Genomic DNA, 18,309 nt, shown 5'->3' with positions numbered 1-18,309 from the left:
AAGTGCGAGCCACAGAAGCGTCTTAGACAGAATGGCGTGGCCACTGTGGTACTCTGGAGCCTTCTTGGCTGGTGAGGAGACTGCACTGTGGGAGGCCTGGGCAGCTCACAGGGCCATCACTGGGGCCATTGCAATGGTCTAGAGAGTTGAGGATCAGGCATAAAGCTGCCTGGTTCCCCTGCAGCTCTCAATTACTGCAAATGTCCTCAGACAGGTTAGTGATTCTATTAAAGCATCCAAACCTGGAGACCCACATTTTCAGATAATGTGCATGAAGCCAGCTAATTCAGTGATCCAATTATTAAGTTAGAGCATCTATGACTTAATTTCATTGGCCGCCAGCAAGGCATCCTTCAAGTTAATTGACATCTGCTTTGCCATTCCCTCTTAAAATCGGAACAATCGATTTGGTTAAATTTCATACAGAAAATGTGCTTTTGCAGTGCCCCATGCAGACCTCAGAAAAGCCTGAGAACAAAGTGCATTCTTTTTTAAAACTGTAGTTTCATTATATGTATGTTGGCATCAAGGGGAAAAAAAAAAACTAATTAAATGAGACAGATCCTGGTTGAGACCTTCCGGGAGCACTTTAAAAGAATTCAAAGTCTGCTACTGTTCAGTGCAAATCAACGTCAATCAAGCCAAGGCGGCTGAGGTTATTATTTTCCATCTTCTATGTCTGATGATTTGTCTGTTCAGGTGTCAGAGCAATTGTTGAGAAAATGATACTTCATTCCTTTGCTTTGGTTATGAGATTGTCCGTTTCTTCCTTTAATTCTGTCCAGTTTTCTTCCATATATTCTGAGCCTTATGACTGGTGAATATGTGTGATGACTCATCTTCTGGTGATTAACACTTTTACCATTATGAAGTGTCCTTCTTTATGTCTTGGTTTAAAGTTTTATCTGAAATTGACATAGTTACCTCAGCCTTCTTGTGCTTACAGGTGGCATGTATTGGATTGTTTCAACTTATTTGAGATATACACACACACACACACACACACACACACACACACACACACACACACATATAAATTTAAGCAATGTCTGCTAAAGATAGCATAGAGTCAAGACAATTTTTTAATTCATTCTAATTATTTTTTTTGTGTGTGTGGTTCTAGGGATTGAACCCAGGGCCTTGTGCATGGGAGGCAAGCACTCTATCAACTGAGCTAAAAATTTCTTTTTTTAAAATCTCAGTGTCCTTTACTATTTAATATAATGTCCACATAGCTGGGTCTCAGCTATCATTTTATTTTTGTTTTCTGCTTGGCTCCTGTATTTTTTGTTTATGTTCCTTTTTGTTCCACCTTCTACAATAATTTGAATATTTTTTGGAAATCCTTTTAATTAAAATTTTTCTGTTTCCGCCTAGCTATTCTTTGCATTATTTGCACACCAACTGCCTGACAGAGTATATTATACATGCTTAACTTTTCAGAGTCCATTTATGGTTAATAATAGACCACTTCAAATAAAATGTAGAAATCTGGCCACATTACAGCCCCATAACCACCCCCATCTTTTAAGTTGTAGTTATTTGGAGTAATATATCTATTCATGCCATAAAGTCCTCAAGACAATGTCATGACTTTAATTTAATTTTATTCATATTTGTTTATTTATTTTTGGTACTAGGGTTTGAATGCAGGCCTTGAGCAGGGTAGGTGAGTGCTTTACCACTGAGCTACATCCCCAGCCCTGATTTTAATTTTTAAAAAAAATTTTTTTAGCTGTCAATGGACCTTTTAAAATTATTATTTATTTACTTATATGCAGTGCTGAGAATTGAACCCAGTGCCTCACACATGCTAGGCAAGCACTTTACCACTGAGCCACCACCCCAGTCCCTTATTTAATTTTAAATAAAGATGTATAAAGAAAATTGGTGGAAAAAGGCAAAATTCAAAACAAAACAATCCACCCAATAATCTTTGCCTGTAGCCAGCTACTCCCCTATCCTGAGGGTCTTCATTCTTTCCTGAGGATCTGGTTTCCATCTACCACCCTTTCCCTTTGGTTGGTCTTGAGACAGAGCAAATCCCTGCCTGTCCCTGCGAGATGTTTTCCCCATGTGGCCTCTGTGTTCAGGACAGCCGACCCTGTAGGGACAGCCTTTGTTAGGTCTTCAGGTCACCAGCCCCTTGGATGGACACAGACATCACGGTGGGGGGACCTTATGTTTGGAGAGCTGAGCTGATCGTCTGACTTAGTTCCAAGTGCTTCATGGTCAGTGGCTCTTGCAAGGACGATTTCTTGGTTTACTTCCTCCTTTTTCCAGACTCCATTCCTGGTTCCCTCCCCACAGGACATGCTCGGGTGCACTTGATCCACAGCCTTGTACAGGAAGGTAACCTCTAAATGTGTATGTGTGCTTTTCACACACCCACCTAGATTGTCTCTCTTCCCTCTCCTCCCCCTCCCCTCCCCTCTCCCTCCTCCCCTTCCTTCTCCTCCCCTTCCTCCTCCTCTTCCTCCTCTTCTTCCTTCTCTTTCTCCTCTTTTATTTGTACTCAAAGCATCCTAAACTCACCTGTGGAGGTGTGTGTGATTCACTTCTTTTTTTTTTTTAATATTTTTTTTCGTTGTCAATGGACCTTTATTTTGTTGATTTATAGGTGGTGCGTGGTGCTGAGAATGGAACCCAGTGCCGCACACAGGCTAGACAAGCGCTCTTTCACTGAGCTACAGTCCCAGCCCTCAGTGTGTCACTCCGGATGGCTCCCTGGTGCTTCTTAGTGAGCATCTTTCCCTTCACTCACAGGATCCCCCAACCCCTTGGCTCCATCCCCAAGGCCTCCAGTAAATGCCTGAAACCACAGACAGGGAAAAACCCTCTATTTATTATTTTTTCCTCTCTATACATACTTATGAGTCACAGTAAGAGATCAACAACAATAACTAATGACAAAATAGAACAATTATGACAAGTAACTAATTACAACAAGTAAGGAGTCTCACAAGGTCTTTTTACAGCGTGCACCCTTCTTGAGATGATGGGGGGTGATACTTTAAAGGGAGTTCTTGACAGCTTCTCTTCGGCATATCTGAATTGCAAGATCACTACCCCTGTGCTCTGCAGCCGCAATTAGTTAAAATATGGGTTACGTGAGCACAAGCACAGCACAGCCACGTCAGCCCATCTGATGGCAGATTTGACTAACAGGCAGGGAGCATGCATCCTGCAGATTTGCTGGACAAAGGGATGATTCATGTCCCAGGCTGGATGGAGAGGCACGGCGCGAGGTTTCATCCTGCTCCTCAGAATGGTGCACCATTTAAAATGTATAGGTTGTTTAATTCTGGCATTTTCCATTTCATATGTTCAGACCATGGTTGACCACTGGTAACTGAAACCTGAGAGAGAAAACCCTGGGCAAGGGGGGACAGCACTACTGATTCCCTAGTGATAGACACTGAGATTCCTCAACCCTCCACCTCCACAGGCAGCACTGCAGTGACCACCCTTCCCTCTTGGGCTGTGGCAGGGATTTTTCTGAGACCTAGATGGGCCAGACACTGCAGCCTGGAGGGTCTCTTTTGCCTCAGGAGTGGTCTCAGCCCTGGGCCCTCTCACTTCCTGCCATTCTTTCCTGCTCTGCCCAAGTGTCTCACAGCAGAGAGACCTTCCCTCAAGTCACCCATAAAGCCATCACTAGCACAATGGCTTTGTGTCACCAGGAGGTTAGCAAAGCATTTGGGGAAGGCTGCAGTCCTCACAGTCTCTGGATGATGCAAATAAGCCCTGTCCAGATGGGGGCTTCATTTTTCTCTCATTAAAGGACCAAAGACTAAGGGCCAGGCCACAAGAACCACTGGAACCTGTGCACAACTGGAGAGGGGTTTGCACCCGGCAGTGTGAACCACCCCTGGTGAGCTAGGGGATCCTGCGGTATGTCCTGTGTGTACCCCAGCTCTCCAGGAACAGCTCTGGGTGCACAGGCCTCCATCTTCAGGGAGCCCCTGCGGAGCTTGGGCCAGGACTGAATCCAGGCTTCAGTGTGCACCAGGCAACACCCTTGCTCCCCAGGGAGCAATTCGATCTGGCTTCCTGGGGTAAAGAAAGACCCAGGGAGGGAGATAGCTGGACCAGAAAGTAGGCACTCACTCCACCAAACCCTGATGGCTCTCCAGAGAGGCTACACAGCCCACTTCTCCAAGAGAAGGGTACCCCTATACTTACCCATCACCAACAAATTTCCTGCCCCAACTTCCTGTTGTTGCCGGTGCTGGAGGTGTAGCAGTGGGTCTTGCTGCCATTTTAACTGGCAATTCTGATTGCTCGTGTGTCCAAATGTCTCTTCATGAGCTCTGTAGTCACTGGGCTCCCGCTTGTTCCTGCCTGTTCCTGTCCAGTTCTCTGCGGGTAGCGTACTGGGTGGCTGCCTAGGAACCACTGGGTCTCTTCAGGATGGCTCTGTTCACTTCTGTTCTCACCATCCTTTGAATTTCACAGCTTAATGCACAGGGGAAAGTTGGTGTCCCTTGTTCCCTAGTTCTCTGGTGAGGGGCAGCACCCGAGGTCCCCTTGGAACACCTGCACCTTCCCTGTATTCAGCACTTGCAGTTTCCCAAGAACTGAGAAACCTCACTGAGGGTGCGTGTCGGGCACCGTGCGAGGCTCATCCCATTCCATCTCCAGAACCACTCTATGAAGGAGGGACTATTACCGGGCTCCAGGGACAGATGAGAAGTCCACCCTCATAAAGGTTAGGCTGCTTGTCTAAGCCCGTAGCGTGTGAAAGTGACCCAGCCAGGATGCTATGTCTGGTTTTCACTCAGATTAGTGTCCCTCAAATAAAATCTATTTCAAATAACTTCAGTGTCCCAGGTGGCCACATGACGTATCATTCCTAAATAGTGAGACTTAATGATGAGGTCAACTCTGGTGGTACCTTTGTGCCTTCTCAGACCCTAGTGCCTGACAAAGGTGCAAGTTGGTGGAGACAAGGGGCTGGGTGACAGTCCACCAGCCTGGGTGGACAGGGGAACAACAGACGTGCTCACTGGCATCCTCAGAGTCTGCTCCTCCTGGAGAGGCCTCTTGTGGGGAGAGAAGCAGGAACATGACCTTCTTTCTGGTTCCCCAGCTCTGCACTGGACAGGAAGCCTAACTGGCCACAGTGGTGCTTAATGAGCAAGGACCTCATTAAGGAATGTCAATGATGGCGACCAAAAAGGGTGTTTTGGAATATCAGTGATGAGTGAGCAAAAAGAGTGTCCTCTGTCCTGATACCTGGGGAGACAGATATCCCCAGGCACAATAAGGAACATCCCTTCTCCTGGAGAGAAGGACTCTGAAGAAGGTAATGGTTTCATGACTGCTAAGAAGGGAGGGACCTTCCTAATACTGGGTGCGGAGTCCAGAAAAGAATAGCTTCTCCCAGGAAGTGATATCAGGGCTGGTAATGAAGAATGAGGAAACTGTAGCTAGGGAAAGAGGAAGGACTTACAAGGAAAAGGGTAAAGAAAGTCAAAGGCCCTGAGGCAGAGAGAGATACATGAAGAAGAACCAGTGTGGCTGGAGGGTACGAGAGGAGGCAATGAAGGTCTGAAAGCCCAGGCCAGGCAGGGACTCCCAAGCTGGCCTCTTCACCCTGGATCGCCAGCACACTGGCACACGTGAAGATTTCTCAAGCTGCTTGATACTCTCAATTTCCACATATCCTCTATTTCAAACTGATCTGCTGAGGTCAACCCCACATTGGTGGAGCCAGAAAAATGTCCCTTTATCACCTTACCTCTCAAGCATCCTTTTGTCCCTCCCAGAATGCAAAGAAAGGCTCACCTCTCACCCAACCTAACTCTGGCAGTCTTATTGTTACCATGTCCTGAAGCATAAAAGCATCCAGGATAATGTTGGTGCCTCTTTAATCAAGCCTCAACAAATTCTCTTCCTACTCATTGAATTAAGTAATGTATTTTAATTAAGTAGTGCAATTTCTCTTTTTATGTTTAATAATTATTTATCAAAGTTCAAATTATATATAGGATACATTGATCTTTTGTGTACCATTCATAATTACCATAATCATACAATCCTCAAGGGAACTGAAAAACTTAGAGCCTTGTGGCCGTAAGAAAAATTTAAAAAGTTAATGCATATTCATATTTGTTGCACTTCATATAACAGATGGGTGGTGAATAAAGAAGTTGTGGGACAGAAAGATTAGAGTGGGATAAAATTCTGTTGGAAGTGGAGTGAAAACATACTTTGAAGGTGCAAAGGACACAATGTAAATTTTTTTGACTGTAAAAGAGAAACTAATTTGTATTTTTAAGCCTAATGTAGTAGTTTTGCATTTTTTATGCTTATATTCTATCAGATACATTTTAAAAAGAGATGTGATAGCTTTTTATGTGAAGGTCTATGTATGCAATATGTCCCAAATTTGTAATAAAAAAAAACCCATTCTAAATGCCAACTTAAAAATATATAAGGCAGGGCTGGGCTTTTGGCTCAGTGGTAGAGCGCTTGCCTCGTGTGTGTGAGGCACTGAATCCGATCCTCAGCACCACATACAATAAATAAGTAAAGGTATTGTGTCCATCTACAACTAAACTTTTTTTTTAATGTGTAAGGCAATTTATTTATTTATTTGGCATCGGAATTGAACCCAGAGGGGCCTAACCACTGAGCCATATTCCCAGCCCTTTTTATTTTTTATTTTGAGACAGGGTATCCCTAAGTCACTAGGTTGCTGAGGCTAACTTTGAACTTGTAATCCTCCTGCCTCAGCCTCCCAAGTTGTTGGGATTACAGGTGTGTGCCAGCTTGACTGGCTAGGCATACATATTTAAAAGAAAATTCTTATGGAGAGGGTGTCATAAAAATGTGAAGCCTTTATTATAGGCCATCGTGTCCTGGGAGTGGGGCAGAGACCAGTAGGAGCCATCTTCCTCCAGCTGGCTGGGCTGGAGTTGGGTGTGGCTCCCTGTGTTCCCCATTATGATGTGACTACATGTGACTACCAGATGAAAGCACTCAAGGGCAAGGATTTTGTCTGTTTGGGCCATTTCTGTCTCCCCAGCAGCAACCATAGTGCTGGTACATGGAAAGCACTGAACCTACTGAATGAATGAATAAATGGCCAACATTGACTGGACTCTCACTGAGAGCTGCCCATTCATGCCCCTTTAGTTCCCGTGACTACCCTGCAGTAGTTCCAATTAGTATCCCCACTTGACAGATGGGGAAACTGAGGCATGAAACAGCTCAGAAGCTGCTCTTACTCACCAATCAAAGAAGTAGCAGACTGGGACCCAGGCATCCTGGAAAGAATCCTTAGAATGAGGCCTCTCTGTCCCTGGGATGCCTGTGTCTTTGGGTTCTGAAGCTCCAAAGCCAGCACTTAGGGGCACTCCACGAATGTGATCCCTCCACGACCATCTTAATAGCTCTCTGCCGTCTGCTTTCTCCTCCTTCATGGTTTCCCTTCTCCTTCCCTGTTTAATATTTAAGTCACATACATCCTGGGACTTCCTGGAGACCCATGTCACTGACCTACTTACCTATCCAACCATCTTTTTCTCACACATGGGGGAGGGGAGCAATGGGAAGCACAGGGGGTCTCTGGAAGGAAGGAAGGAAGGAGGCGGAGAGCGGAGATGGCCGCAGATCACACTGCTGCTCCGAGCAGACTCCTGCTGTCAGCAGGAGAACATTAATAAAACAAGGTCAGACTCCTCTGCCTGGAGACTGTGACAGGATAACACTGATTCTAAGTGGCTTTCCAAGAAAATCTCTCCCTTTCCTCTGGCCCAGAAGATAGGCCTCCAAAGTGCTAGCTGTATGTATGGGGGGGGGGTGCAGGGAGAGGGGTCTCTATTTTGTTAAAAGGACTTGGAAATCCAAGGTGAGCTCTTACCCTTTGGTAGGGAGAAGAGCTTGAATTCAGCCACTAACATGCACTGAGTACCTCTTGCCATTTCTAGCCAGACCCCAGGCACAGCATGGAGGAGTGCCCTTCACCAAAGAAATAGGCAGTGCCTTCTGCCTACAGCCAGGTGATCCTGGTGGCCCTAGAGGTCCAAGCCTGTTGCTCCTACTTTTGAACTCAAGGGCCTGGGATCCTTTTCTCTCCCCACTCCCACTGTGGGCTGACAGTGAGAGGCATACTCTTTTCCTATCTCTGTCACTGGCCTGAGGGTTCCCAGGGCTCAGAAGACTCCAAATGGGAACGTGCATCAGGCTGCAGAGGTGGGAGAAGGGAGGGAATGGTGGGTTGCAGAAGATAGCTTCCACAGTGTTAGGGTTTGAAATGAGGTGTCCCCCAAAGCTCCTGTATTGATGCAGGAATGTGAGCGGACTGGATTGTGAAAGCTGTACTCTAGTAGTCCATCCTAGTTTGGATGGACTGAGTGGTAGTAGGCAGGTGGGGCATGTCTGGAGGAGATGGGTCACTGGGGTATGTCCTGTAAGGCTGCATCTTACCTGTGGGGGCCCTTCCTGCTTTCTCTGCTTCCTGACGCCGCTGTGAGCTCATCAGTTCTGCTCCGTGGGGCTGTGACCCCCTGTTTTGCCTCACTTAGGCCCAGAGCAATGGAGTCGGCTGTGTATGCACCGAGACCTCTGGAACCATGAACTCCAAATAAAAATTTCCTCCTCCAAGTTTTGGTCACAGAGATGAAAAAGGTAACCAAAACACTTGGGGTCGTCCCTGGCTTCCAACACCTAAGGCCCCTTTTGACGTCACTTCCCCACTGCCTTCATCCAGGTACCCCTGGACCATTTCATCCACACTGAGGCTCAGAGAGCCACGAGACCTGTGCAGAGCAGCTCGGGTCACTACTCCGGGCCAGAAGAAAGCACTGACCTCGCCTCCTCACCCTGAGCCCCTGACTCTTCTCCGCGGACCCTGGACCCCTCGCCCCGAGGCTTCTGATCCCCTCCCTCCGCGCCCCTGCTGCTTCACCGGGCCCAGGTTCCCGGGGCTCAGGCACAGGAGGGCTGGCGGCGCCTCGTCGGCCCCTCCCGCGCAGCAAGCGACGACGTGGGGTGGGCGAGGCCGGGGCGCCCCAGCCCCCCGCCCCCGCTTCGCGCCGGCCGTGACGTCAGAGCCGGACCGGGTAAACCGAGCGCGGCGGCCGAGCGCTGGGCGGAGACTGCGACCCCGAGCCGCGGACGGACGGAGCCCACGTCGGCCGGGAGGCGCGGGCGTGAGGAGCGGGCAGGCAGCCGCCAGCGACACGAGGTATGCCAGCCCGGTCTTGTCCCCTGCGCGGCGCGGAGGAGAGAGGGTCGGGGAGAGCAGGGAGGACCCCAAGCCACGCGCGGGGGTTCCAGGGACCCCCGGGAAGCGGGGCGCGGGGCTCACGGAGAGCGGGGTCCACGGCGCAGTCGAAGAGGGGAGACCCTCGGGCGCGGCGGGGAGGGGGACAGCCAGAGCCCAGCGGTCCCAGGTCGGTCCCCGACGGCGCTCCGTGCGCTCCTGGGGATGCGCTAGCTGCCGGTGAGCGAGGCTGGGCGCTTGCTGCTGTCGCCAGTCGCCGCGGACGACTCCTCACCCGCCGCTCACTGCCCCGCCAAGTCTGAGCGCTTGGCTGGGGGCTGCCTGGCGCCCCGGCCCTCACCGCGTTCGCTCCCGCAGCCGCGACCCGAGCCATGGCCTTGAGCGAGCTGGCACCGCTGCGCTGGCTGCGGGAGAGCCGCCACTCGCGAAAGCTCATCCTGTTCATCGTGTTCCTCGCGCTGCTGCTGGACAACATGCTGCTGACCGTCGTGGGTACGTACCGCCCCGGTGTCCCCCGCCCTCCCGGCACCCTCCTCCGGGGCTCCCTCCTCCTAGGCGCGGTCCCAGAGCTCTGCGCCTGCCTGGGAAAGTTGGAGAACACGCTTTGCAAAAGAAAAAAAGTTAAAAAAAGTAAAAAAAAAAAAAAAAAGTCCCTAAAAGACTGCAGTGCCTGGACTTGAAGGAGTTGCCTTTGTGGCTTGGCTTTCCTGGTGGTCAGGTCAAAACTGCGACATCCGATAAGACCCGAAACTTATGTTTCCTCTTGATAATTTCTTGCTTCCTTTTGCCCACTTTCACCGCGATGGAAAAAGAGATTTCTATTAAAGAGGAGCAGTTTCCCGAGTTCAAAATAATGCGTTCAAATAATTATGCTTCGGGAAAATAAAAAAATAATTATTTGTTGTGATCCTTCCTTAAATAAAGGAAATGACGTTTAAATGTATCAGTGGATGATTTGAGATGGAAGCATCTCAGCACGCAGTATAAGAGCAATTGCAACAATCCCTTTTCCTATAGTGGATTTTTGAAAAACTAAATACTTATTACTTAATTAGCCTTGTTAACAGAAAAGCGTTTGGCATGTTTCCCCTTAATATCCCAATTTGCAGCAAATTAAAAAAAAAACTGTTTTCATTCAAACTCTTAAGTGCTGGGTCATTTCCTCTCTCCCCATTTTCAAGTTCTCTCTTGACTGTTCTCTGGGCCTCAGGTTTTCAGCTCAGGAGCATCCTAGCTCATGCCAGTTCAGGAGCAGTTTGCCTTTGTCTTGAATGCTTTGTTTCATACACACCCAAGCTTCTGTTGTATCACACAGTTTTCTTTTCCTTTGTGAAAGTCTACAGAATTCTTAAATCTTATGGGTTGTATGGGAAATTGCAGATTCCCACTCACAGAATGATGAAATCGGTCTGTTGCAGAATTTCCAATTTATTGCTTCCTGCAGGTTTATCTTTTTTCTAAGATGTGTAGATGTGTCATGAAATTTAGATTCCTGTTTCCTTGCTTCATTCATTTACAAATCTTTTGAGCCTCTCAGAGAAGCACTGGTTGATTCCAGATCAGCAATGACTTGACTTCAGCCCAAATTTTGCTTTTTTAAAACATTTTTTTTTTCTGATGGAAAGCCATAATGAGAAACCCCACAAATGACAAAAACCTTTGGGGGCAGTCACTTTGGCACAGCAGCTGCCCCTGAGAATAGACAGAACTCCCAGGGTGTCTTGGGGCTTTGCTCTCTCTAGTGGACTGAGCAATGTGAAATTGTTCCAGCATGGTGGTCCTGCTTCTGGAGTAGATATGTCCCTTCATTGGGTCTCATTTGGCTTTTGACTAAACCATAGTTTTGCTGGCTTTTGTCTGAGAGAGGGTTTGGGGGTGGTCATCGCCTTGTTCTGCTCTTGTCCCAGTCCCCATCATCCCTAGTTACTTATACAGCATTAAGCATGAGAAAAATGCAACTGAAATCCAGACTGCCAGGCCTGCGCTCACAGCCTCCACCTCAGGAAGCTTCCAGAGCATCTTCTCCTATTATGACAACTCTACCATGGTCACTGGGAATGCTACTGGAAACCTTCATGGGGAACAGCTGCATAGAGCTGCTACCACACAGCACATGGTGACCAACAAGTCCTCTGCCCCCTCTGACTGTCCCAGTGAAGACAAAGACCTTCTCAATGAAAATGTGCAAGTCGGTCTGCTGTTTGCCTCCAAAGCCACCGTCCAGCTCCTCACTAACCCTTTCGTAGGGCTGCTGACCAACAGGTAGGTGATGTGATGCTAGCCAAAGGGTTTATGTTTTTATCAATCCATATGCATTTCCCTGCGCCTTTCTGATTATTCAATTGTCCATATCTCAGGAATCAGTAGCGTGTGAGCTGGGGAAAACCAAGTCTCCTTACTCTTACGTCTCTGTCCTCAGTTAACCATGACTTCCCGTTTGTTCCCTCTTCCCTCCTGTTGTTCAAAGAGTATGAAAATAGTACAGAAGACAGATCAAAGAGAACAAAACAGTGGTTCTTTATAAATGCTGAATTTCTTAATTACATTTGTTGTCATTGCCCTGGGCTGCAAGAACTCTGCGGTCAGGTCACCATGGCTGTCATTAGATCCTATATGCTCTGTGGCTTTGTCTTGTCTTCTGCCTCTGGTCAAGCAGCTGCTTGTTGAAAGCTGAGGTGGCAAAGGACCTAGTAGCTGCCTAAGTGAGGAGTGTGGGGAAAGTCTGGTGCATGGACCTAACTCTAAACTGATACCCAGGTCCTGGGCCACACTTTGCTCATTTCTGAGCTCTTTCCACAAGCACGAAGAGAATTGAGGCTATATTGTCTGGAAAATCCAAGCTACCCTCACTAGCTTTATATGAACATAGTGTTCTGATGGTTTTGGCCCTGCATTATTTGGAATAATGGTTCACTACTGCATTGTTGGTGTCCATCCAGTGAGTATTTTTGGTTCTACACCTGAGACAGCCCAGTTCTACCTGGCACCTGGGGTGCTCATAGCACAGGACATGGGGATCCTCACCAAAGGTATCAGCTTCAAGAAGTGGGAGCAGTTGGGGTTAGGGTATCACATGAACAAGTAGCCCCAGAGGCAGAAATTCAAAAATGGCAGGGAAGAGAGTGCCCAGAATCTTACCTTCCAGCCAGTGCCAGAGCTGTGAAGAGATAAAGACTAGAGAGGGAGGAAGGGTAAACTAAGGGGACAGGGCTGAGGAGAAAGGCTCCTAGGTGAGGCTGTGACACCTCAAGTGCCAGGCCAGAAGTGGGAGGCAGTTGGGAGCCATCTGAGATTCCAGAACCAAACTGAAGAGCCAGTGAACCAAGCCGTGGGGAGGTGGGGAGGAGCAGGAGTGGCTGCATAATTTGTGGTCCCAGTGCAAAATGAAAATGCAGGCCCCTTGTTCAAATGCTGTGAAGCCTTTCAAGATGGCAGTGACAGGGCACTGAGCCATGCAGAGGCCCTTCTGAGGGTGGGGCCCTGTGCTTCTGTGGACCTGGGGTGGTGGCAGGGGCTCAGGGAAGGTATGGCAGATCTCGTCCTCTTCTAGCACCAGCTGTCCTTGGACACATGGGGTGGCTGCTTCACAGTGAAGTGCACAGGAGCACATTTCCAACTGCAGTTTAATTTCTAGACTGAGTAATGCTGCTGAATCCATGTTAACCATCCCAGGCCATGGCCAGCCCTCCCTTCTGCAGAGCAGGATGAGATAGCTGCCACAGACCATACTCAGTTAGCCCTGGATGGGCTGACTGTGAAGCACCATTATGGAGGTGACATTCTGCTGTTCCTCTGTTCTCCAGGAAAAACAAACACACACACCTCAGGAGTTGCAGAATTATTTTCTTTCTTTTTTTTTTTCCAAGACTAAGAGTGCTTCTTAAAATACATAATTACAGAAAACTGCTCAGGGTTTTGTATCCCAGTGGAACAAACAGCTCAAATACTATATGTGAAAATTGAGGATGTTATTGTGGCAATGTTTTGCCAGTCTCATGGGTGGAAATGTTACCAACCCTGGATGTAATACTTGGAAATGCCCTGAAATGATGTCAGTATTCTAATCTTGCAAATGTAAATGGCAAATGAAAAGCCTTTTAAGAATCCCCATTTTGTTTTTAAGATGCTTTGCTTATGCCAGGAGGAACAAACTTGTTTATAATTCGTGAGGCCTTTCCACTAGTAAATGCTGCAAGTTCTTTGAGGTTGCAGCCAGCTAAGGTTTATATTTGGGGCTGCAAAAAGTTGACCTCCAAGAGAATACTAATTTTATCTTGTGACTTGTAAAATTTAGTTTATCCTTTTTTTTAAAAAAAGTGTTTTTTAGTTGTAGTTGTCAATACTTTTATTTTATTTATTTATTTTTATATGGTGCTGCAGATAGAACCAGTGCTTCACGCATGCTAGGCAAGCACTCTGCCACTGAGCTATAGCCCCTGCCCAAATTTAATCATTCTTGTAGTAGGTGATCCACTTTAGAAATCATTGAGAGCAAAATTGTAACCCTTAACTAGTTTCCCCAGTTACCCAGCAAATGGAAAATCATCACTAGTATCCAGTGCTGCCTGTAATGTAGAAATTCAAACAGATTTTAATATTGATGTAGGCAAAACAATTGAGTCAATTCCATCATCTCTTCAAAATGACTGTGGTACTCTCTAAGCCCAGTAGATGTAAATTTGGGGACTTATGGTTCCTCTAAGCACTCCCGGACTCTGCTTCCCTCCACAGTTTAGATGGAAACTAACACAAAAAGGACAAATACATTCCATTTGCACAGAAAGAACAAAGAGACAGGTCCCTCTGTCCTTGTGAGCCATTGCAGATAGTCTTTTGATGTAATTTGGGCCAGTCTCATCCTCAATTACCAAGAGGAGGTATGACTCACGTTTTCTGTGTAGTTGGTAGGCACGAGTGTTTACAACAGCATTCTAAAGTTGGTGAGTGTTTTTGATTAAAAGAGGAGCAAAAACCATTATGCATAACTTATGTTTTTAGTGAAATAAACAAGTGTGCTTACACAGTATTTTAAGATCGGCTCCTGTATTCCTGGGGAAATTAGTGAGAAATTGAAACCATGACGTGGGAACTTGCAGAGACTTTCATAAAAGCTTTTGGGCCAGTCCCAGGTTTAATGGGCAAAGGAGCTTGTAGAACAGGAGGAGAAATGTTCTGGGAGTCCTGGGCCTGACCGAGCCTTGACTTCAGGGGCCCCAACAAACCAGGACCGGCCACTCCTTGCAACAGAAAAGGTCACAGTGAAAGTCAGGAAAGGAGCATTGACCAATATGGCCATGTTGGGAAGGCAAGATGAGACCCAGCATCTCAGCCCTGTCTTTGGGTGCTGACGGGAGCTTCATGTTTAAATACAGAAAAAATTGGGGCAGGGGCCAGAGGTCTGCGTAATTAGGTCGTCTTGGCCAAACAGTGGTCTGGTTGTTCAGTTCTGGTTCTGTGAGGTTGCTCTAGAAAATCCTTACTGCTTGAGGGGGCGATTTTCACTTGTTCCCCAGGGTGTTTGTCTCTCAAAACCATAATCCTGGCAGAGGGTAGTGACTGGAAACTTCTAGGCATGACTCCTGCAATCTGAGACAGGGTGTTGTGAATCTTACTTCCGTCTTGAAGGGGGAGCGAGAGAGGTTAGGTAAATGTATTTCTGGTAAACCTTGTATTAATATTTAGATGAACACTCTTTACATGGTCAGTGTGCCTGCATGCAGAGCTGAGCAGGACCTGACCCAAAGTTTAAGGTAATAAAAGGGACAAACAAAATAAAACTAGAGACACCAAGCTCTATCCTGCTTTTACTTACTGTGGTTGGGCACCTGCAGGCTTTTAGTAAAAGCCACTGCTTTTAGTAAAGATGGACTCTCAGTCTCTGTGAGGAAAGCCTTTGCCCTCAGCCACAGTAGGGCTATAATCTGTGCACTGTCCCTGTTTCAAGGCTCTGTTCTCCCCACTCCTGTTCTTTGTACCTGCTTACAATTATACAGCTTGTACTTTTAGCTACTGAAAATAAAGAATACAGGTTAAAAAAAAATCTGTCATTCTTGCATTTTCTTGGGCCCTTTCTGGTTGTACAATGCTAAATAGGTAAAGGTATAGAGAGTTTTAATCAGCGGCCAGAGAATTTGGGGAAAAAAATCAGCCTAATTTTTTTGGACCTGGACTTTTTCTGGCTCCAGTTCCTGATGTGAACTGGCCCAGCTTTGTAAATCCCCCAAAACTCAAGGAGCTGCTTAGTCAGACTGGTAGGAGCCACGACTCTTTGAAGCCCCTGGCTTTAATTTAACGGGGGCCCATTCTGAGATGAGACATCCAGCTCCACATAGGCCCCAGCCCAACCCTGTATTCATGGTCATGATGGTGCCACCTTAGTGGCTTTTGTCAGATGATACCAGAAGGTGGACAGCTTGTCTGTTGTTTTTAGTGTTAGGGTCTCTGGCCTAACTCTGAAAACACAAAGTAGCCATCTTAGGAAGTGTTTAAGTGTATGTTTGGCAGTAATCTGATACAAATTATTCTTTCGTTGACTCTTCGGTTACTATATTTCCACTGAAAATATGTGACCACATAAGGAAGAAAGGGCATTTGATTTTGTCATATGTCATTGTCAAGGATCTAGCAGCACTTTTTAATGCCTGAGCCTGCCTTGCTCGACTCAGTTTCCATCTTGGAGGTTCGTGTGACTTATTTTACAATTCCAGTTGAACTATTCATTTCAGAGTTGTGGTCATGAATAACAGGAGGTAGCAAAATTATTCTAGTGACACCTCTCATCATTCGGCCCAGTAAGTGGATTTTAAGCTTATATGTACATAAAAGGAACGCTCACAGACAATGTGAAAACAAGTTTCCCTTTCCCCTGCCATAATTCAAGCAAAGATGTGGCTCCTTTTTCTCTTCTTTCTTTTTTGGTGCTGGAATTTGATCCTGGGGCCTCATTCATGCTAGCTTGTCCTCTATTACTGAGCTACCCCCAGCTCAGGGTGTGGCATCCTGGTCTGCCCTTGCCTAGTGTAAAGTTTAAATAGTAGTTGCAGCTTTAGAACCAAAAGATATTCCAAACCTTCCAGCCGGCTGGGGAAGGAGTTAACGGCATTGCTGGGGCTGTCTCCCTTGGCTTCCTCCTTAGCCGTCATTGTCTGGGTGGTCTGTTTTTTATCAAGCCAGAGTCAGTGGATTAATTTATTTCCATAGTTACCTAGTCGAGTTGAAAGCAGTTATTTTTCCATACAAATCTTAGCTAACATCTGAATGACAAGGAGGAAGCTAGCTACAGGGCATGAAATCTCTCTGAAATCTACTGGGGTTATTATTTTCTCTCTCTCTCTCTCTCTCTCTCTCTCTCTCTCTCAGCTTCAGCCAGTTACTCTAAAGTGGGCTTTGCAAGAATCATCAGTGACCTATTCAGCTTCTCTGTGAACAGGGGAACCAGCTGTTCTGGACAGGGATCTCCCACTCCAGATGTTGTGGTGATGGTAGAAGCACAGTATGACAGAGTCTTCGCTTTGAACTCAGAATAAACTGCAGTGGAATTAGAGCAGTTCTCATGGGAGCAAAGATTGCAGTTGAGCTGGTGTCGGGAACAGGGCCCACCTCAGGAAGGGCAGTAATTCGTGGGCCACATAAACACCTGCTTACATCTTCTATCTGCAGAAGACCTGCAAACCTCAGGGCTACACCTGAGGATTTTGTTTCATTTAATAAATGATTGACAAACTTCCTATTATATCCAAGAAAATTTGAAATATCATCCTGTTCCTTGACATTCACTTCCTGCTCCACCTTTTAGGAGTGGTCTGAGATAATTAAAAAGGAGCAGATCCCTTCGTCTTATCTGGTGATGGTTCACCCTGCTGGGTCCTTACTTTGTGTCCTTCCTTTTATCATTTCCCAAAGTAGAAGAAACTGTGGTCTTTGCAAGCTAAGAATAGTCTACCTTAGCCTCTCTGGCAAAGAGAAACTACTTATTAGCATTGGAGAATAAATATCATTTGTCAGTGGCCATTAAGGGACATTTGGGTTTCTCCACTGACTAGGTCTGTGTAATTATCCTAACTTTTATTGTTTTCACATATTTTCCTAGGATTCAATATGTGATTTTTAATCTTCCTCAAATTGGGTTAACTGCTCCCTGAGGCTTTATAGAGGATGACCGTGGGCTGGCATGACTCACGGGGAGATGATGGACATTTGGTTAAACGTTGGCTGAATCAGATCTAGCTCTGCTGGTAATACGTTATTTGAGATGGCCTTGAATCCAGATAAGAGGCCAACTCAGATGGTTATGACTAACATCAAATGAGCTTCTGTCTATTTGTAGACATTGTAGGGAAAGACAAAGGGCTTTGTGTTCTGCCCACTACACAGTGACCCAAGGGTATGGACGACCCTCTTTCTGATGTGAGTGTGCAATTTTGGGGCTGGAGGAGTTTGAGGTTGGAGACCCAGCAGCCACCTGTTGGGTCTTATTTGCCTTGGGGCTGCATATCAGGTAAAGATGCTGCCAGGCACTGGCCATTGGGCAGCCCTGTCAATGGCTTTACTGGTACTGAAGGTGCTACAGCTGTGTGTCTGGCAGGAAGGTAGCTTTTGGCTTGCTCTCTGCTTGCGGGTGAGCCACTCCATCTCACTGAAGACCACAAAGGCTATGATTTGGCCAGCCCGGGTGTTTCCACCCAGCTCTGCATTCAGTTATTCCATACATGCTTTGCTAAAACCCAGAGAAATTTTAAATGGACAGTATTGCAGTGTTTATAAAGCAAATGCAGCCTGAGGCTTGGTGAGAAGACCCGTGTGAGCACACAGCCCTGTGGACTTTGATGAGATTGTGCACCTCCATCCCAAGTATCACTGGGAATGTCCGTCCCTGGGACTAGTGTACCCACATGTATGCCAGCAGGACCTGGCACACATTAGATACTCACAGTATACCTGCCACCTGAGTTTGGGGCAGGTTACTTACCTTCTGGAACCCTAGTGCTGGCTGCTGAAAAGCAGGCATGAAGGCCAAAGGAACTGCAGGATCCCCAGGCCATCTGCCTTCACAATGCAGTCACAGAGTGTCCTAG

The 18,309-nt window shown here is 46.8% G+C and overlaps 1 protein-coding gene across 1 annotated transcript in view; it reads left to right on the top strand.

Moving 5' to 3' along the window:
• The first annotated feature begins 8,749 nt into the window (after positions 1–8,749).
• Slc18a2 (solute carrier family 18 member A2) overlaps positions 8,750–18,309 on the top strand; it is a 36,593-nt gene continuing 27,033 nt past the window's right edge. The window contains exons 1-3 of the mRNA XM_040273623.2: positions 8,750–9,196; positions 9,593–9,727; positions 11,143–11,497. Coding sequence (XP_040129557.2) covers positions 9,607–9,727; positions 11,143–11,497 — 476 coding nt within the window. The 5' untranslated portion in view covers positions 8,750–9,196; positions 9,593–9,606. The remainder of the gene's footprint in view (positions 9,197–9,592; positions 9,728–11,142; positions 11,498–18,309) is intronic.

This window comes from Ictidomys tridecemlineatus, chromosome 1 (assembly GCF_052094955.1).
Source record: "Ictidomys tridecemlineatus isolate mIctTri1 chromosome 1, mIctTri1.hap1, whole genome shotgun sequence".
Taxonomy (NCBI): Eukaryota; Metazoa; Chordata; class Mammalia; order Rodentia; family Sciuridae; genus Ictidomys; species Ictidomys tridecemlineatus.
The sequence above is the reverse complement of the archived record's forward strand: the minus strand, read 5'-3'. Positions and strand labels throughout refer to the sequence as shown.